This window comes from Enhydra lutris, unplaced genomic scaffold (assembly GCF_002288905.1).
Source record: "Enhydra lutris kenyoni isolate GAN:26980312 unplaced genomic scaffold, ASM228890v2 scaffoldscaffold13, whole genome shotgun sequence".
NCBI classification, from domain to species: Eukaryota; Metazoa; Chordata; class Mammalia; order Carnivora; family Mustelidae; genus Enhydra; species Enhydra lutris.
The window spans coordinates 19,697,413-19,719,664 of record NW_019154097.1 but is presented as its reverse complement, the minus strand read 5'-3'; the positions used below and the strand labels follow the sequence as shown (position 1 = coordinate 19,719,664).

Here is a 22,252-nt window from a genome sequence, read left to right as displayed (position 1 = left end):
CTGCTCGGCGGGGAGCCTGCTTCCTCCTCTCTCTCTCTGCCTGCCACTCTGCTTACTTGTGATCTCTCTCTGTCAAATAAATAAATTAATTAATTTAAAAAAAAAGAAAAATAAGTACAAGGCAGTACTTTATTACAAATTGATAATAAATTACTCTATTCTTCTTATAATTTCTAAGTAGGTATTTAAAAAAATAAATTGACCAGATTAAAAATTGATTACATTTTATTGTTTTTATTTTAATTTAAGCTTTAAAAACAATGGTTCTGTTGTATTTAATTTTTATAAGTTCTTTAAGGGAAAATGCCAACAAACACAAAAATTTAGAGAACAGTTTAATAAACTCCTGGATGAAGAGTAATAAAAAGTAATAAAGAATAAGCTTGTTCACATATTTTCTTTTTTTAAAAAATTTATTTATTTATTTATTTGACAGACAGAAATTACAAGTAGGCAGAGAGGCAGGCAGAGAGGGAGGGGGGAAGCAGGCTCCCCGCTGAGTAGAGAGCCAATGCAGGGCTCGATCCCAGGACCCTGGGATCATGACCTGAGCGGAAGGCAGAGGCTTAACCCACTGAGCCACCCAGGCGCCCCCATATATTCTCAATAGTTACCAGTGTTTTTCCAATCTTATGTCTTTCTCCTCTCTCTTCCTTTATTGTTCTCTAGAGTTTTTTGTTTGTATGTTTTTGTTTTTAAGTAGACTCCATGCCCAGTGTGGAGCCCATTGTGGGGCTTGAATTTACAACCTTGAGATCAAGACCTGAGATGAGACCAAGATTCAGATGCTAAACCAACTGAGCCACTATTCTCCAGAGTATTTTAAAGCAAACCCCATAAATGACATTTCATCAGTATATGCTTGTTTTGCAGATTTTTGTTTTCATTTCAGGAACTAATACTGGTTTTGCCTTTAGTGGTTTCCTCTTAAAATCATTTCTTTAAGTAAAAGAGTTGTTAAAACTATTAAGTCAAAAATAGTGTGAGTGACATGCAGTTATGTAAAAATTGTGAAAACAGTAAGTGAATAAATGATGTCTGAGCATTATTCCAAGGGTACGAACAGTTCCTTGAATTTGCCATGTTCTTTTTCATGTCCCCATCGCTTTTTTCTTTACTCCTTTCTCCATCTAGAATGATCTTTCTCCCTCCTCCATATCTTACTGGAGTTTACACTATTTGTTTTTAACATTTCAAAAAAAAGTATTTTATCTTTACTTAAAATTTTTTTTACCTTTTTCATCATTCATTTTGCATAACTGTATATCTTCTATAAAACCCATCTCAACCTCCCAAAATAGAATCATTTCTTCTTTCCCATTCCTATTTAACACCCGATAGCATTTATATATTTATTTGTTTGTCTCCATCTACTAGTCTGTAAACTTCCTGTTTACAGGAATTTGTATTGTATACAAATTGTGTACAAACACATTTGTATTCTGACCATCAGATAATGCTGGTTGTGTTGTGGCCTAATAGGTGCTTCTTGCTGGAAAGAGAGGATGAATGGTTCTCAGTAGTAGAGTTTTTCTAATAGGAGTTCTGCTTCTCCCACATAGTAAAACTGGCCTTATTGTAAACATCTTCTTTAATGTATTATGAGGAACTCTGCATAATTAAGCATCTTTCACATATTACCGAGTGTTTTTCACTTTAGATTGAACAGGAATGTCCTGTGGCGGGGATTTGTGTCATTCAAGGATGTGACTGTGGACTTCACTTGGGAGGTGTGGCAGCAGCTGGACTCTGTTCAGGGAAACCTGTGCAGGGATGTGCTGCTAGAGAACTATAGCAACCTTGTTTCAGTAGGTAGAACACCTTCTCTCAAAGGGTACTGGGTATTAGTTATCTGCAGCTGCATAACAATTACTTTAAAACTTAGTGGCTTAAAACAAACGATTTTGGGACGCCTAGGTGGCTCAGTCAGTTGGGCCACTGCCTTTGGCCTGGGTCATGATCCCAGGGTCCTGGGATCGAGTCCTGCATTGGGCTCCTTGCTCAGCGGGGAGCCTGCTTCTCTGCCCGCCTCTGCCTACCACTCTGCCTGCTTGTGCCCTCTCTCTCTCTCTCTCTGACAAATAAATAAATAAATAAAATCTAAAAAAAAACAAACCTCATGTTTTTTACTAACAATTTCTATAGGTCAGGAGTTTGGAAGGGCTTAGCTGCCTGGTTCCGGCTTGCGGTCTCCCATGTGGTTGTAATCAGATGTTAGCAGGGGCCGCTGTCACCTGAAGCTTGCTGGGAGTGCAGGATCCATTTCGAAGATAACTCACTCACATGGCTGTTAAGAGGAGCCTTCAGCTCCTTCCTGTCCATAGGCAAGAGATCTCAGTTTCTTACGACATGACAAACTTCCCCAGATAGAGTGATCCAGAAGAGCCAGAAGGAAGTCACAGTGCCTTTTTGTGATCAGGTCTCTGAAATCACATACTGACCTCTACCGTATTATGTTTATTAGAAATAGTTACCGAGTCCAGCCCATGCTTAAGGGAATGAGAGGACTTCTTGAAGGGAAGAGTGCCAAGGAATTTATGAACATATATTAAATCCACCATAGTACCCGATTGATTGCCTTTCCTTTCTTATTTACTAAAAGCTGCTGAGTCTCTGCATGTTTAATGAGCTTTATTTCAAGCTACAAAGGTCAAAAGAATATTGATTTTGAGTACTAAATACTCCAGTGGACTTGGGTGAAAAGAGAATGGGTGCTGCATCCTGCTCATTCTTTTTTTTTTTTTTTTAAGATTTTATTTATTTATTTGACAGAGATCACATGTAAGCAGAGAGGCAGGCAGAGAGAGAGAGGAGGAAGCAGGCTCCCTGAGGAGCAGAAAGCCCGATGTGGGGCTCGATCCCAGGACCCTGGGATCATGACCTGAGCCGAAGGCAGAGGCTTTAACCCACTGAGCCACCCAGGTGCCCCATTCTTCTCATTCTTTGAGGGTTAAAAACAATGGGCTGTGCCCAAGTTCTTAGTTTTCATAGATTAATTGAAATAGAGCATACATAGTAAAGTGCTCAAATCTTAATTATGCAGATTGATGCATCTTTTTCCTATGTTATTTAATCACTGCCCAGATCAAGGTATAAAACATTTCAAGCACCCTAGTAGGCTCCCTTCAATCCCTCCTCAGAGATAAATACTTGTGGCTTCTATCAGTGTAGATTAGTTTTGTCTGTTCTTGAACTTCATGTAAGTGTAACCACTGTAATTGTCTGGCATCTTTCATTTACCATAGTTTCTGTGGAATTCATCCATGTTTTTGCACATCACAATATTTGTTTCTCCTTACTGTTGCATCATATTCCATTTAATGAGGATAGGGTAGTTCATCAACTTACCCATTCTACTGTTGATAGATATTTAGCTTGTTTAAGATTTGGGTCATTGAATAAAGCTGTTATGAGCATTCTTTTTCTTTTTTTTTTTTTTTTTATTTTTTTAATGTTCGTTTTTGTTGTTGTTGTTATAGACATTCTAATATGCATCTTCTAGGGGAAATAAGCATTTTATTTTTATTGGATATTTACATAGGAGTAGAATTTCTGGGTCATGGGCACATGTATGTTTAACTTTAGTAGATACTACCAGATGGTATTCCATAGAGGTTATATCAGTTTATTTCCTACTAGCAATGTATGAGAGTTCCATCAACATCTGGTAATACTAGTCTTTTTAATTTTAGCTATGCTGGTGCATATATGGTGGGCTTGAGTTCTAGGATGGTTGGATGTCCACTAATGCCCATGTCCTGTATCATTTCCCATAAACAGGGTGTCAGTTCCAATATAATCTTATTGAAGCAAGGAGATCCACGGATGAAGGAGGAAGAAATCTCAAGTTGGGCCTATTCAGGTAAGTAAGAAACTAGCATATGGGAAACAAGGACGTAAGATTAATACTGATTAAGAAGACATTTATCTTTGAAATATTTTTTAAGAAATCATTCTTTAAGGCCATAGATGTCTAGAAATGGCTGAAGACAGTTGGTGTGGGATTGTCAGTTACCTAAATAACACTGCTACGTATCTAACACCCATGCAGTCCATTTTCTTTGCTTAACTTTTAGAGAGAGAGGTAACCCCCTTATCCATACTTTGGATCTTATTTATGCACAGGTCATTTAGAACATTTTTTAATTAATTTTTTTTATTTTTTTTATAAACATATAATGTATTTTTAGCCTCAGGGGTACAGGTCTGTGAATCTCCAGGTTTACACACTTCACAGCACTCACCCTAGCACATACCTTCCCCAATGTCCATAACCCCACCCCCCTCTCCCGATCCCCCTCCCCCAGCAACCCTCAGTTTGTTTTGTGAGATTAAGAGTCACTTATGGTTTGTCTCCCTCCCAATCCCATCTTGTTTCATTTATTCTTTTCCTACCCCCCAGACCCCCCACATTGCATCTCCACTTCCTCATATCAGGGAGACCAAGACAAGTTTTTGAGCCAAGTTGAATTCATTAACAATAAGCCACTAACTGAGGAGGTAGACCATGAATGTAACAATGTACTGGGGAAAGGAATCATCTGAACAGAACATCTAGTGAACACATCAGAGCCTTCATGCAGAAGTCACACCTCTTTGTTCAACTGAAAATTCTAACCAGTGAGAAATCATATAAATGTATTCAGTGTGGGAAAGCCTTCAGTGGAAAATCAGGACTCACTGTACATCAGAGGATTCATACTGGGCATAAACCATACAAATGTAATGAATGTGAAAAAGCCTTTATTCAGAAGTCACAACTCACTGTACATCAGAGAACTCATACAGGAGAGAAACCCTATGAATGTAGTCAATGTGGGAAAGCATTCATCCAGAGGTCAAACCTCATTATTAATCAGAGGATTCACACAGGGGGAAAAAATCCCCTATGAATGCAATGAATGTGGGAAAGTTTTCATCAAGAAGTCAACACTTAGTGTTCATCAAAGAATTCATACTGGGGAGAAACCATATGAATGCAGACTATGGAAAAGCTTTCATCTGGTGGTCACAGCTCATTGTACATCAGAGAGTTCATACTGAGGAGAAACCCTATGTATGTAATGAGTGTGGAAAAGCCTTCAACAGGAAGTCAGAACTAACTGTACATCACAGAATTCACACTGGAGAGAAACCATTTGAGTGTAGTGAATGTAAAAAAGCCTCCATTCAAAAGTCATCTCATTGTGCATCAGAGAACTCACCCTGGGGACAAAGGGTATCAATGCTGTGATTGTGGGAAGGCCTTTATCCGGAGCTCACAGTTTATTGAACTTCAGAGAATTCCTACTGGGGAGAAACCCTATGAATGTAGTGAATGCAGAAAAGCTTTTACCCAGAAATCACAACTCATTGTGCATCAAAGAATCCATACTGGAATGAAGCTATATGAATGCATTGAGTGTGGAAAAGCCTTTAGTAAGAAGTCACACCTCACTGCACCTCATAGAATACACACTGGAGAAAGACCCTATGAATGTAATAATTGTAGGAAAGCTTTCAGCAAGAAGTCTACTCTCATTATTCCTCAGAGAATTCATATGGAACAGAAACCCTTTTAATGGAATGAGAAAATTTTAATTCAATGATTAAAATTTCATCACACATCATAGAATTCATGAAGTCTAAAAACTCTATGAATATACTAAACATAGAAAGCCTTCAACAATAGCTTCCCAACTATCAATCACCAGAAAATTCATACTGAGAAGCAACTTTGAAAAATCATGTTTCCAAAAAATTACATTAGACATCATGGTTCAGGCCTAATAGCAAAAGTTTTTTTAGGGTATGGTAGAAAAATCTCAACCACATGTGCTTGGCTTGATCACTGTGTGGTACGAATTTTTTAAATGGATGAGTACAGTTGATGCTTGAACAACATGGATTAGGGTTCCCTTGTGCAGTTGAAAATTCATGTATAACTTTTAATGTTCCAAAAACTTAACTACTAATAATCTATTATTGACTGGAAGCTTTACTGGTAGCATAAACATTCTATCAAACACATATTTTTATGTTATATGTATTGCATATTGTGTTCTTCCAATTAAATGAGCTAGAGAAAAGGTTATTAAGAAAGTCATAAGGAAGAAAAAAATACATTTAGATTACTGTACTGTATTAATAAAAAAAAAAAAACCATGGACCTGCACTGTTGAAATCTGGTTGTTCAAGAGTCAACTGCAAATTGATTAATCAGGCAAACAAAGTGATGACTATATGTGATCATTCTACAAGTTTTGTAGAAATGGCATTCATAACCCAAATTATGTGTCATTTGGAAGTGAATATGGATATTTGCACCTGCCTTACTTCCCATACTGAATGATACCATTTTCCCCACATCTTAAAAAACATAAAAGGACAAAATGTAACTAAATTACAAATAGCTTTTCCTCCACTCTTTCTTGATGTGTATAGAATTAATGGAAGATGAAGCCAGTGCATTTATAGAGACATCAAAAGTTAGTAGTAGAGGGGCACCTGGGTGGCTCAGTTGGTTAAGTGTCTGACTCGATTTCAGATCAGGTCATGTTCTGAGTCATGGGATCAAGCCCCACATTGGGCTTCATGCTCAGCAGGGAGTCTTCTTTAGATTCTCTCTAGCTCCCTCTGCTCCTCCCCCCATGAGCTCTCTCCTTCTCTCTCAAATAAATCTTTTTAAAAAGGTGCTAGACTTTTAAAAATATCACTTGGTATAAAGCATACAGAGTTAAGAGAGACATCAAACAACGGGCAAAAAAAAAAAAAGTGAAATAAGTCTTGATCAATTGGAGTGTATTCCCGAATGTAGTATTTTCTTTAAATATCTGATTATCCAACCATATAATTAAATTTTTTTTGATAAGGGGAAAAACATCATTTCCATAGATGCAGAAAAAACATTTGACAAAATTCAACATCCATTTGTGATGAAAACTTTCAACAAATGATCAACAGATGGTAACTTCTCTACTTCAACCAGTTTTACAGGTTTTTTCTACATAAGATTAGAAACAAAGCAAAAATATCTGTCCTCATTTTTCAAAAAATATATTTATTCGCAAGAGAGAGCGCGAGCAGGGGTGGGGAGGAGGAGAGAGAGAGGGACAAACAGACTCCATACTGAGTGTGGAGCTCAACTCGGGACTCAAACCCAAGACCCCAACATCATGACTTGAGCTAAACCAAGAGTCAGATGCTTAACTGACTGAGCCACCCAGGCGCCCCCTCATTTTTATTTAACGGTGTAATAGAAGTCCTGGCCAATGTAGTAAGCAAAGAAAAAAAAATAAGAAAGCATACAATTTGGGAAGGATGAAGTAAAACTTTCTTTATTCATAACAACCTGACCTTATATATTTAAAATCCTAAGGAATCTACAAAGTTTAAATAGTTTTTTTTAAGACTTAAGATTTTATTTATTTGAGAGGGAGAGAGAACACAAGCAGAAGAAGGGGCAGAGGGACAAGCAGAGTCCCCACTGAGCATGGAGCCAGACACAGGGCTCCATCCCAGGACCTTGAGATCATGAGCTGAGCTGAAGTCAGATGCTTAACTGACTGAGCCACCCAGGTGTCCCAAAGATTAAATCTCTCTCTCTCTCTCTCTCTCTTTTTTTTTTTTTTTGTTAATATTTTGATGCCAAGTTTTTTGTTTTTTGTTTTTTGTTTTTTTAAGATTTTATTCATTTGACAGAGATCACAAGTAGGCAGACATGCAGAGAGAGAGAGGAAGGGAAGCAGGGTCTCTGCTGAGCAGAGAGTCCAATGCGGGGCTGGATCCCAGGACCCTGGGATCATGTCCTGAGAAGAAGGCAGAGGCTTTAACCCACTGAGCCACCCAGGTGCCCCAAAGATTAAATCTTATAAGTGAATTTTTCAAGTTCTTAAGAAAAAAGACCAAAATACAAAAAAAAATAATTGTATGTGTACATATTAACAAGCAAATACTGAAAAATAAAATTTAATAATCCACTTAACAATACATCATAAACCATAAAAAAGGAATAAATTAACCAAAGCTTGGCACTGAAGATTGCAAAGTATTGCTCACAGAAACTTTAAAACTAAGGAAATGGTGAGGTTGATCATCTTCCATGAACTGAATTATTCAGTGATGTTAATATGTCATTTGTCCCTACACTGATCTATTTTCAACACCAATCAAAAGCCCAACAGGCTTTTTTTTTTTAAATAGAAATTGTGTGGAAACTTGTATGGAAGTGCAAGAGCCAAAATAATCCAGAAAATTAACAATGTTGGAGGACTTAACACTATCTGACTTCAAGTATCATTCTAAGTGAAAAGACAGAGTGATATTGGCCAAGCATAAGACTAGATCAACAGAAGAGAATGTCCAGAAACAGGCACACACACAATTGATTTTTTAAGTAAGCTTTCTGTTTGAAAATAATTTTAGAAAAGTTACAAAGATGGTAGAGAGAGTTTCCATATGCCGGCCACCTGGTTTCTTCTGATGTTCACATTTTAAAGTTACCATTGTACATTTGTGAAAACTAGAAAACTAACATATGTATATTAATATTAATCATATTTCAAGCTTTATTTGAATTCCACTATCCTTTTTCTGTCCTAGAATTCAGTGCAGAGATTTCACATAGAATTTAGTCATCATGTCTCCTTTGTCTCCTCTGGCCTGCAACTATTGATGGCTTAGTTAAATTTCTCCTTGAGACTGCTTCCTTGGCATCCATTTTGTGTGGGTAAGTGGCCTGGAGGGGACTTGAACTGACACTAGCCCCTCCCTCAGGTGCATGCCTCAGATAGCAGAGTCACAGGTAAGTAGTCTTTCTGGTAAACAGTCTCTCCTGGGGCTATGCATCCTTCCCTTACATAAGACCCCTGCAACACTTACCAAAACCTCATTCTTTTTAGCTTGAATTGACCAATCTGACCTTAGCCCAATAATCCCAAAGCACTACACCCTCAAGCCCTAGTAAAGCCATATGCTCCAACGCTTGCTGCTCACTCTCTGCCTGACTTACCCTCCCCTATGTGCCTCCTTGAGTGCGATGTACCTCCTCCAGGATCTGCGAGTAATAAACTTCTTTATTTCACTTTCCCTTGAAGTCTTTGTTGAACTTTGCCTTGACATTTGACACCCCAGGACTGTACTTAAGAAATGTTAGCAAAAATCACAAAACTGACCTTTGTACTCTTTCCTGTTTTTCATGATTTTGTCCTTTTTGAGGAGTACTTTTCAGGCTTTTTGTAAAACGTCCCTCAGTTTAAAAAAAAAAAAAAAAAAAGTGGCCATTTTAGGAGGTGTGTAGTAGTGTTACTTTGTGGTTTTAATTTGCATTTCCCTAAAATCTAATGATGCTGAGCATCTTTATGTGTGCTTATTGGCAATTTGTTTATCTACGTTGGTGAAGTCTCCAAATCTGGTGCTCATTTTAAAAAATCAAATCATTAGATTTTTTATTATGGAGTGATAATAAGTTCTCTCTATCAGATATATTTTGCAAATGCTTTCTTCCTATCTGTGGCTTGTCTTTTCAATTTCTAAGCAGTCTCTTCAGAGGAGGAAAGCTTTTCATTTTGATAAGTCCAGTTTATCAATTTTTCCTTTTATGGTTTGTGCTTTTTGTGTTCAAGAAATCTTTGCCTAAATTAAAGTCATAAAGATTTTTTTTTAAAAGATTTTATTTATTTATTTAACAGACAGAGATCACAGGTAGGCAGAGAGGCAGGCAGAGAGAGAGACGGGAGGAAGCAGGCTCCCCGCTGAGCAGAGAGCCTGAAGTGGGGCTCGATCCCAGGACTCTGGGATCATGACCCGAGCCGAAGGCAGAGGCTTTAACCCACTGAACCACCCAGGCGCCCCAAAGTCATAAAGACTTTTTCCCCTTTGTTTTCTTCTAGAGATTTTTTTAGTTTTAGCTCCTACATTTATGTTTAAGAGCCCTATTTAGTTAATTTTAATATATTTGTGAATTAAAATTGAAGTACATATTTTTGCATAGAGATATGCAATTGATTAACACCATTTTCCAAAAAAAAAGATTATCCTTTTCTATTGAATTACCACTCTGTCAGAAATTAAATATATATACATATTTTTTTTATTCTTTTTTCCTCTGATATTTACATCTATCCTTACCACATTGTACTTTTTCTCTAGTTTTCTGTTGTGTTGAAATAAACTTTATTCTTCTTTTTTCATGATCATTATGCATATTCTAGACCCTTTGCATTTTTACATCATGTTAGAATCAGCTTGTCAATTTCTACAAAGAAACCCGAAGAGATTTGATTTAGATTTAATTAAACATATAAATCTATTTGGAGATAACCCTCTCAGCAATTTGAATTTTCCTTTCCATGGGCATGATATATCCCTCTACTTATTTGGTCTTTAATTTCTCTGTGTAGTGTTTGTAGTATTCAGCCTGCAACCTTACACATATTGTATTGAATTTTCTCTAAGAATTTCACGTTTGAGATATATTAGAAGGAGGAGAAGGAATCAGTAAGTGAATTTAGTAAGGTTATAGAATAGAAGTAATACAGTAATTGTATTTTATATACTAACAATGAGAAGTTTGTGGCGGCTGGGTGGCTCAGTTGGTTAAGCGACTGCCTTTGGCTCAGGTCATGATCTTAGGATTCTGGGATCCAGCCCTATGTCTGGCTCCCTGTGCAGTGGGGAATCTACTTCTCCCTCTGCCCCTCCCCCCGCTCATACCCTCCACCCCTGAAATAAATAAAATCTTGAAAAAAAAAGAATTTTGAGTTGAAATGAAAATAAAATACCATTACAAATGGTCTAGAATATGATACCAGTCCTGAAAAAAGCCCCAAATCCCAACGAAGAATGGGGCTGACTGTGAGACTTACTTTTAGAATACTGTGTCTATACCAGTGTTAATAGTGATTATGTCTTTGTTAAGGAATTCCATCTAGTTTGGGGTTGTTTTTTTCCCGCCATTTTTAGCTTACTTGTTGAATAAAAGATTATATTCATCTATTAATATAATGAATAGGCGTTCCTTTTATGAAAAGGTTAACGAAAAACCTGCATCCCTTCGGATTCATATTTGCCTGTTGCGAAAGAAAAAAGTTTTCTTCCATCCTTTTTTCCTTTTTACTTAAATAACGGAAGAAGGCCACCCCAGCTTGCAAGTAGCCTGGAGACAGGCAACTCCGAAGCCGGTAGGAGATGCCGCTCGCGGACTCCCGGGCTTTGCAGAGCATGCTGGGAAATGTAGTTCTAGGCGGCCGCGTGCGCAGGCGCGCTTCCTGGCTTGCGGGGTAGGGGGGCTCTGGATAGTCGGGGGACGTTCGTTTCTCCTTGGCCTGGTGAGATTGTTCTTTCCCTGACGCCTGCACCCGGGTGGTAATTGGGGAGGGACCTCCGCTCAGGACACCTCGCGACCCCGGGGCGGGGATGGGGCAGGGGCGCGAGGGGCCTGGAAAGCGCGTCTTCCCGACTCAGGGGCGGGGGCGGAAGAAAGATGGGAGAATTGGAGGTCCGGGTTCACGTCTGAGTTCAGTGCAAGGTCACCTGGTCTCCGCATTGGGTTTTAGCTGGTATAGGGCTGTGTCTGGATTAGGGGGAGGCAGAGCTCTGGCTGGGCATCCCAGCCCTAAGGGTCGCGGTTTGGGCTGTCACTTGTGGGTTGGGAACTGGGGGTAGGTCACGAGCACGGAGCGTGGGGCTGCGGGTGTTTTGGCTGTGCTGGGATCAGATACTCAAAGGGGCAGGGATGGCCGCTCCAGGCCTTGTTTGGGAATTAGAGGAAAACTGATCTAGGAACTTAGTAGCACCCCCAACCCCCCAAATGTAGGATCTAGGTCTTCTGACATCCATTTCTTTGCTCTTTCTTCTGAAAAGCAGTTTCTCCAGAAATTTTTTGGTTTGTTTTGTAGGCAAATTTCTGAAGTCTCTTCTGTAAGGAGCTGTGGAATTGCTTCCCTACTTTCTGTGGGCTATGAAGAGCAGTGATTGTTCTGATTCACATCTAGATAGTCAGATAGGGTTCCCATAAAGACAATCCTGATTTCTCAATGCCCTTGTCTTTTACAGCTCTGCCTTCTCAGGTCTCTAGTTGACTAGGCAAGATGGCATTAAGAAGAAAGATCTGACCACATAGTCTTGGTGAGCAAAACTTTCAAGGCCAATTTGTACCTTAAGCTGGTTTTAATTTCTAAAGTGCCTACCTGAAGTTTGAAAAATCACATGTAGTTAAATATCCTTTGAAATTTTCTTAAACTGCTCATAATTTACATGTACACATTAATGTATGCAATTATGCAGTAATACACGTATAAATGTACCCAAATATGTTCTTTACTTTTTTATAAGATAACCATTTTTAAAAGATTTTATTTATTTATTTGAGGGAGAGAGGGATTGAGAGAATGAGTGGAGAGGCAGAAGGAGAAGCAGACTCCCCATAGAGCAGGGATCCTGATGTGGGACTCAATCCCTGGACCCTAGGATCAGAGCCTGGGCTGAAGGCAGACACCTAACTGACTGAGCCACCCAGGCACTCCCCAGATATATTCTTTAAATATTGAAATAACTCCTAGCGTAACAAGATGCTCACTTATGAGAAGCATGTGAGAATTGAGACTGAGGAAACAGCAGACTTTTCCATCTCACACTTCACTCCAGGTGGCATACTTTCTTGAGCCTGTCTGGCAACTTTGTGCACATAAAACATACAAGTAAATCTTAATGCAACTTGGTTTTACTTTTTCTTTCCTGAAACATCATCTCTTTGCCCAGCGGGAGGAAAGGTCTTTCTTTCTTTCACTCATTGAATAAATGTTAATGGAGGGCCTGCTTTTTTGCCAGGTAATGTTTGAGGCGCTGGGGATACAGCAGTGAACAAAGCGAAGTCTCTGTGTACACAGAACTAATGTCTAGGGTGGACACACAGACAATAAACAAGTAAATATAAGTGTGTCAGATAGTGGCTTGCCAAGGAAACTACACTAGAGTAACAGGCTTAGGGAGAGCCAAGGACAGCTGTTATTTCATGAATGTGACATTGAGTAGAGACTTTTTAAGAAAATGAGAAGGTGAGCATTGCACATATATGAGGTTGGGGTGGGGGTTCTTAGGCAGAGGGAACAACAAATGCAAAGGCCCAGAGGTTCAAATGTGCTGAGCCTTTATGCAGGCCATTGTGGACAGAAGAGTGAGTAACAGCATAGTAGATGTTGGGAAAGGTAAGAGGGGTCCAGATCACATAGGGCTGTGTAGGAATTTGGCTTTTACTCAAAGTGAGAGGAGAAGCCACAGGCAGTTGGCTATAGTAGTTATTGTTTAATCAGCTCTACTGCTGTATAATTTACATGCAATTTACCAATTTTTGTTGGAGGATTTTGAGGAGAGAAGTGACCCGTTTTGGCTTATATGTTATATATGTTATATATGATATGGCTCCTCCCATGCAGGAGCAGACATAGGACATTTAGTTAGGAACTAAGGCAGCAATCCAGGTGAAAGATGATTTCCCTGTTTTTTGTTTTTTGTTTTTTTAAGATTTTATTTATTTATTTGACAGAGATCACAAGCAGGCAGAGAGGCAGGCAGGGAGTGGGGAGCAGGCTCCTTGCGGAGCGGAGAGCCCGATATGGGGCTGGATCCCAGGATCCTGAGATCATGGCCTGAGCTGAAGGCAGAGGCTTAACCCACTGAGCCACGCAGGTGCCCCTATTTCCCTGTTTTCTTTACTCTCCTGTTCCTGCCAACTATGTGGCAGTAACTAACACGTTACTCACATCAGACCTCCAGGTCCTTCCCCATGATCACCCTCCGCTGATGATCCTGCTTCCTGTTTCACTGAGAGAAGAGAACAGCCAGAAAAGAACTTCCAAAGGCTCTCCACCCTCACATTCACCAACCTTACTAGAAGTATTTCCATGTAGTCTTTCCTCTCATTTATGGCCAACCCCTCTACTTGTGCATTAGATCCCACTTCTTCTCATGTACCCAGACCAGTGTCTGGGATAATCATTGGGTAAAATTCTTGGTAGTTCTGTTGTTCATACATTTTTTTTTAATAGATCTATCAAGAACAGTAATTTTTCCAGAAAAATTCAAATGCAGGTTTAAAAAATTATAAATGATATATTATCCACCAACACTGTTTTGCCTTGGAAGAAATTCTTCTCTACAGTTATTTCATGCTTCTATCATTCTTGAGTTCCAAGGGATTTCTGTTCGAAGAGCTCAACTATGTCCTCTTGAAACAGCTAAATGTGTAGGATTTCCTTCTCTTCCAAGTGTGTCTCATTTTCAGTTTAGTTTATTTCAAACATAGAAAAGACAAGACATCTTAGCCAATTCTCAAAGCTTTGATGTTTGTATTATCAGCTTGGGCTAAGACCATTGAAATGCATATTGTTTCAATTGTGTACAGATCCCATTGTCATTTGTGAGTGGAGATTTGCTTAACAGGCATTCAAGTTGCTTGTGTCAACTCGGAGGCTGTCCATTTAAAATGTTTACAGCTGGGCACCTGGGTGGCTCAGTGGGTTAAAGCCTTTGCCTTCAGCTCAGGTCATGATCCCGGGGTCCTGGGATGGAGCCCCACGTCATCGGGCTCTATGCTCAGCGGGGAGCCTGCTCCCCTCCCCCCGCCCCGCCTGCCTCTCTGCCTACTTGTGATCTCTGTCTGTCAAATAAATAAATAAAATCTTAAAAAAAATGTTTACAGCTGTCTACCTGTTGATTAAAAATAGACACATTGTCATGTTCATCAATATTTCAACACTTAATTTATAATGTATTCATGTCTTTAGAAAGATTCAGGAAAACTTGAATAGCCCATTGCTAAGACCTCTAAACCCCTGATTTTTAAATAATATTTATCTCTGGATTTGACTGATAATTCAGAATATACTTTTGGTCATTCTTGTCATTTTCTTTTCATAAGTAGTGCTTGGACGATTTTTAACGGAGAGAAATAATTTCGAATTTGAGAATGGGAGAGAGGCTATAGTGCTAGCGCTGCCCGTGGCTAGCTGTGTGACCTTAGGCCAATTTCTTAACTCCTGTTGGCTTGAATTGTGTCTTGGGCAAACTAGGGAATTATTTGTCATGTTTCCCAAACCTCTTTCTAGCTCAAATGCCTGATATCGTGACCTTGTTTGCAAAGTTCTGAAGGTAAAAGCCTATAGCATCTGGTCCTGTGTTCATCTTCTCGTCTCTACTTCTCTAACAATATCAGAGTCAGTCCCCCCAAAAACCCAAAGAATTCACAGTTAGATGATCTGAGGAACATGGCAAGGATTAGAACAGTCACTATCTTTGCCTGGCTGAATTGTGGGGATGGTTCTGAGTTGAGAGAACAGTAACCACAGAGAGTTTTAATGACAGATGTCAGGTCACCAGTATACTAGGAAGAGAGACAGGGTCTATGATGACATTTTTGGGGGGTTGTCATGGGTTCTGTCTGGCTGCTCAGATCCAGAAATCTCACAGATTCAGCAACAGCAGAGGTATGATTTAGAATTCAGAGATGCAGGCTTCCAGAAACTAAGCTGAAAAAGGAATAAATATCAGTTTGTAGAATTTAATCAACAAGTACTCAAGAAACATCCAAAATGCACCCTACCAAGTACATGGGGCTTTAAAAAAAAAAATCGGTGATTATAGTCCTTGCTCAGAAATAGGAAAGCTGACCACAGGAAACATTAGCTCTAAACTTCCTTTGCAGTTAGAAGATGTTCCATAAATGCTGGGTTGAAAAATCTAATTACTGGTGGTTTAGCTGTAGGTAGGTCTGCGTAGAAGGGGGACAGATCAGATGATATTTTAGGATCCTAATCCTGTTCACTCTGAATTTTTTATGGTAATATCATAAAACAGTCTGTATACTTTGATTGACTCTTAAGACATAGGGAAAAATAGCGTCTTAAGTCATACTTCTTTAAGGGAGCCGGTGTAACTGGCATCATGCTGTTGTACGAAGGCCACTGGACCGGGAATCGAGAGAAGTCTCACTCACTCAAGAAATATTTATTGGATGTGTGATACATGCCAGGTTCTATGTGTGGAGCTAAAGACAGACGAGTAAGTTAGACAGTGTCACCGTCCTCAAGAAGATTATGCTCTAGGAAGGAAAAGAGGACATTGAAAGTAGAACACTGAAGTATAATAAAGATAATAATAGAGGAAGTATAATGTGCCACAGGTTAATTTTTGCTGGTAACATAATTATTATTAAAATATATGATTCGAACAAAGATAAATTTGGTGATTGTAATGAGACTTTAATACATATAAATAAGTGCGCTTTTCAAAAAAAATCCCCTCCCTGAAAGGCTATTGCAGTTTAAAAACCCACTTAATGTTGTATGAGAGCACCCGTTTCCCCACATACGTAAGCAATACTGGATATTATCTGTATTTTAACATTTTTGCCAATCTGATGTTTGAAAAATGAGGTCTCATTTTAATTTGTGTTCCCATGATTAAAAGTGAGGTTGAAAATCTTTTCATTTGTTTTGGCCATTTGTGTTTCTTCTGTAATTTTCCTGTTTGTTTTCTTTGCTCACATTTGTATTGCATTATATTTTTTCCTAATTGACTTGTAGAAATTCTATATAATACAGCTAATAATCCTTTTGTTTTATTAAGTTGTGAATATTTACTCCCAGAATGGCTTTTCTTTTAGTTTCATTGATTGCCTTGTAGGTTTGCACAGTCAGATCTGAGTCTTTTTCTATATAACCTCCAGGTTTTACATTTTTAAGGGACTTTCCCACTGCAAGATGATAAAAATATTTTTCTGATATGTTTTCTGGTTATTTTAATGTTTCACTCTAATTCACCAATGATTTAAGGCAATTATGTTAAGTTTATTTTTTCCCTCAATGGATAGGCCCTTGTCCTAAGATCATTTATTGAATCTCCATCTTTCCCCAAATATTTGACATGCCACATTTATCATGCATTACATCCCTAAAAAGAGTGGGCCTATTTCTAGGCTCATTGTTCATTTTCATAATTTTTTCTTTCTGTTCTTGTGTCAGGACTACCCTGTTTCAATAAACCTACTGTATATTTTGTTACATAGTATGGATGCATCCCCATTTGGCCTCATTTGTTTTTGTTTTGAAAAATACATATTCTGTAAGTAAAATTGGGAGGCATATCAGTTTTGTAGGGCTGCTTTAGCAAAATACCACAAAGTGGGTGGCTTAAAACAATAGAGATGTATTGTCCCATAGTTCTGGAGGGCTGGGAGTCCAAAATCCAGGTGTCAGGAGGGCCATGCTGCGTCTGAAACCTGTATGGGAACCTTACTTCTGGCAGTTTGCCCTCAGTCTCTGGCATTTCTTGCTTACAGCTACATAACTCATCTCCGCTTTCATTGTCCCAGTGTGTCTGTGTCTTCACATGACTTAAAAGGGGCTTACCCTACTCTAGTATGACCTCATCTCTTTGTATCTGCACTGACAACTCTTTCCAAGTAAGGTCACATTCTGAGGTCCTGGGGGTTAGGACTTCGGCATATTCGGGTGGGGAGGGCTACCTTCAACTCACAAGAGAGCGCTGGCATTTTTAAGATATTGAGTCTTTCCATCCAGAAACATGCCTTTTCAGTTGGTTCTCTTTAACTGCTGAGAAGTGAGCAGAGGGTTGCTGTTTTGAGGTGACCATGCCTATTTTCTTACACTGCTTTTTTTTTTTTTTAAGATTTTATTTATTTATCAGATAGAGATCACAAGTAGGCAGAGAGGCAGGCAGAGAGAGGGGGAAGCAGGCTCCCTGCTGAGCAGAGAGCCTGATGCAGGGCTCATCCCAGGACCCTGAGATCATGACCTGAGCCGAAGGCAGCGGCTCAACCCACTGAGCCACCCAGGTGCCCCTCTTACACTGCTTTTAAGATTTTTTTTTTTGTCCCTGATTTTCAGAAGCTTGACTATGATATCCTTGGATGTGCTTTTCTTTGTATTTAGCTTGCTTTTGGCTTAGGACTTCTTGAATCTATGAGTCATCAGTTGGGAAAATCTTCCATCCTTATTCCTTTACGTATTGCAATGTTCTCATTCTCTCCTCTTGTTTTGCTTCTTTGTACTCTCAACAGATACGTAGTGTCGCCAAATAATGCACTTTTAACCACTTTTTTTTTTTTTTACTTAGAACTGCAAATCATCTTTGAACAACTTGCTAGCCCTCCACTTTGTTATTTTCAGTTCTTAGCTTTACTCTTTCCATCATAAATGATTGCATGAGTGATCCTTTAGTGAGTAGTTATTTGATGTGTTAGGAACCAGGGACATTGGAGGAGGTGCTGGTGAACTTTACCTTGTAGGAACGAAAAGAACCAGATCATTATCAGATACTGTAAGGGATGTGATGGCAATTGTAGGAGGCTTGTCTCCTTAGATAAGTAAGGCTTTGTAATTAATGCAGATTACAGTGACTCTTCGCCCACATGTCAAAATATGTTTTATAAGTGTTTATCTGAGGTTGGGCTTTGAGTTTTGGGACCAGAGGTGTTTTATTTTGTGTACAGAGATAAGATGTCTTTTCTTCAAAACATTGTAAGTGGATAGTTTTATTTTGCCACATTAGCATCAACATTCCTGTATCTCAGAGTTCCTGAAGACAACTTAGGACACACTTATGAGATCCATCATAAACACCCAAGCCTATATCCTAAACCAAGAATGGGATATCAGCTTTTTAAATTGAATGTTATCTTTCAAGTAGGAAGAACCCTATTTATAGATAACGGGGGGAAATGGGGAATACTTAACCAAGAAAAAAATCAGATAGCTAAGTTACAACCAAATAGCTAGAAATCCTTGTAAGTAACAGTCCATCTGTCCATTGTGCTGGTGGTAGTAACAATATTGGTACCAGGAGGTAGATTTAGAAATGTTGGTTAGTGCCCACTGCGCAGAGTCCTTCAATCGGTGTCAAAAACTGAGTTCATCTAGTTTGAACATCAGCGTCATATCTACATATCTTTATCCATCTTCTTACGTAACTCTGTGATCTTAGAGAAATAGATATCAGCTCTTCTACTGCTAATTAGTCTGTCCTTCTGTACCCCAGACTCCATTCTTTAACACTCATCAAGGTTTTAAGACCTTGATTTATTAATTATTTCATAATTCAGTCCTTCTCAGTTCTAACTTCCAACAGTCAAAAGTTTTTCTTTTAAAGATTTTATTTATTTATTTATTTGACAGACAGAGATCACAAGTAGGCGGAGAAGCAGGCAGAGAGAGAGAGGAGGAAGCAGGCTCCCTGCCATGCAGAGAGCCCGACGCGGGGCTGGATCCCAAGACCCTGGGATCATGACCCGAGCCGAAGGCAGAGGCTTTAACCCACTGAGCCACCCAGGCGCCCCAAAAGTTTTTCTTTTAAAAGAACTCCTTGCATAACATAATTTAATTTTTATCCACCTTTCAATTTTATTCTCTCCTTTCATTACCAGTCTTGCCGCACTTGTAGCTAACAGCCTCCATTCCTATTCTGTTGTAGTCTTTGAAGTAGATTATTATCTTCTATTTTTATACTAACATTATTTGGAAGACACTCCTGAATCTTGAATTCTTTCCTGATAGCACCCTGTTCTTAGTCCTTTCTGTAGTCAGAGTTTCTGCTGCATTCGATGTTTTTTCTTTGCTTCTGTGACATCAGTTGATTTTTTTGTTGTTGTTCTGGTCCCTTTCCAAATGCTTTTTAATTAGCTTTACTTTTGCCTTAGCACAATTGCACATGCTTTTAAGGTTTACTTTCTACTTGTTTATTTTTTATCTCAGAGAGTCCGTGCATTCTGATATCTTCGTAGTCCTTCCATGTCATTAACTCCCTGAAATGTTTTTTTTCATTCCAAATATTGCATTTGAATCCTGTCCCCATAGTTTTCTTGCTTAGAGTCTGTCTCCATTAAATGTCCCACTTCACTTTAAATCACTTTAGACGCAATATTATGAAAAATGAAATCACCAACTTAAACTAAGCCACCTCCTTTTCCTTCAATATTTCTATCACTAGTACCACGATTAGGGTACTGTTAGTTCTTCTGCTAGTACAACAATTAGTACGACCATTAGTTCCAAAATTATTGGCAAAGAAACTTGTATCCTTAAAAACTTCATTTTGTAAAAAGTCCCCATAATCAGTGTCGGTGTTTTTAAAATTTCTTTCTTCTTTTTTATGTTTTAGATTTACTTCTACACTACGTTATTGGTAGTATTATCCCAGTCCAGGCCCATAACACTTACTTAATCCTTTTTACTAAATTCAATAGCCTTGTTCTTTCATTATTCACTTTAAATAAAATTAACAAGCATCTTCATCTAAAACATTTCATATTTATCATTTTGCTACTAAAAACTTTAGTTTTCCTATCTCCTACTATGTAGTATTGAATTTCTGTGTTTGTCAGAGTTTTCATTATCCAGTCACATTTCACTTTTCCTTTCTTATTTTTTTAATCTCTGCTTTCCAAAAACATTCATTTGAATTAATGTCACTGACTTTTTTCATGTCATGTACTCTCCTGTGTCTTTATTTTTTGTGTTATATATATTTTGTCTCGATGTTTCCATTTGTTTTACTCTCCTATCTGTATTGCTCCTTCCCCTCTTTAGACTTCCATATTAATCAGGACTTATACTGTATAATCTTTTGTTTCATCACAGCACTGGTTCATTTTTATTATTTTATTATTATTATTATTATTTTTCTGTTATTGATGAGCGAGTTTTGTTTTTTTCCTTTTATATTCCAGAGGGAAGAGATACTGTCTTTTCCTTAATCCTGGATACTATAGCCAAAGTCAGAACATCAACTCCAAAGCAGAAAGCTTCTGAAAAAGAATAGTGTCATGGCATAATGTTAGACATTTTTCTAAATGATGGTTCCTAAAACTTTGCGATAGAAGAATTGGAATTTGATAACTAACTTGAGAAACACTAGTAAAAGTGAATTACAAGGACACTCAGTTAAAGCAAAATCATTAATATAATAATTTTCAGGAAATATTTAACCTGAGCTCAACTCTTTTCAAACAACTGAGAGCTTCTAAAGATAATTGTGACATAATTATGACATAAATGATAGAAGCTTAAAGCATAGGTATCAGTTGATTTTTTTAAAAGGCAACTCATAAATGGAAAATAATTGATTAGATATAAGCAAGGATGCATTTTTATCTCAAACCTTACTTATTCTGGAAAAAGTTTAAATGTAAAGCCATAGTTCAGTACTAATGGAACCTAAGAAAATTTGTATGAGAGAGAAGCATGAATGTAAACTATGCGGTAAATCCTTCAGCCGGAACACTAATCTTATTCAGCATCAAAGAATACATACTGGAGAGAAACCTTACGAATGCAATGAATGTGGAAAAGCTTTTAGTCAGAGCACTAATCTTATTCAACATCAAAGAGTCCATACTGGGGAGAAACCTTACGAGTGTAGCGAATGTGAAAAAACTTTTAGTCATAGGTCATCGCTTAGAAATCACGAGAGAATTCATACTGGAGAAAAACCTTATCCTTGCAATGAATGCGGGAAGGCTTTCAGTCATATTTCAGCCCTTACTCAACATCACAGAATTCATACTGGAAAGAAGCCATATGCGTGTATTGAATGTGGGAAAACCTTCAGCCGGAGCACACATCTTATTGAACATCAGGGAATTCATTCTGGGGAAAAATCCTACCAGTGTAAGGAATGTCAGAAGGCTTTTTGCCATAGCACATCACTAATCCGACATCAGAGAACTCACACCGGAGAAAGACCCTATAAATGCACGGAATGTGGAAAAGCCTTCAGTCATACCCCAGCCTTCATTCAACATCAGAGAATTCATACTGGAGAGAAACCCTATGAATGTAATGAATGTGGAAAGGCCTTCAATCGGAGCGCACATCTTACTGAACACCAGAAATCTCATACTGGAGAGAAACCTTACGTTTGTAAGGAATGTGGAAAAACCTTCAGCAGAAGCACACACCTTACTGAACATCTAAAAATTCATTCTGGTGAGAAGCCCTATCTATGTAATCTATGTCAAAAACGATTTTGCTATAGAACATCACTAATTCGACATCAGAGAACTCATACAGGAGAGAAACCCTACCAGTGTGATGAATGTGGGAAATCTTTCAGTTTAAGTTCAGCCCTTACTAAACATAAGCAAACACACACAGGGGAGAAACCTTATAAATGTAATAAATGTAGTGATGTTTTCTGTCATAGTACATCTTTAATTCGACATCAAAGAACTCATTTTAGAAATGAAATCCTATCAGAGTAA

General features: G+C 38.4%; 1 protein-coding gene across 1 annotated transcript in view; it reads left to right on the top strand.

Annotated features, from left to right (window-relative positions):
• Nucleotides 1-22,252, top strand: part of LOC111145748 (ZFP37 zinc finger protein) — a 51,547-nt gene extending 29,295 nt beyond the window's left edge. The window contains exons 5-8 of the mRNA XM_022500924.1: nt 4,621-4,836; nt 5,007-5,175; nt 5,315-5,554; nt 21,232-22,252. Coding sequence (XP_022356632.1) covers nt 4,621-4,836; nt 5,007-5,175; nt 5,315-5,554; nt 21,232-22,252 — 1,646 coding nt within the window. The remainder of the gene's footprint in view (nt 1-4,620; nt 4,837-5,006; nt 5,176-5,314; nt 5,555-21,231) is intronic.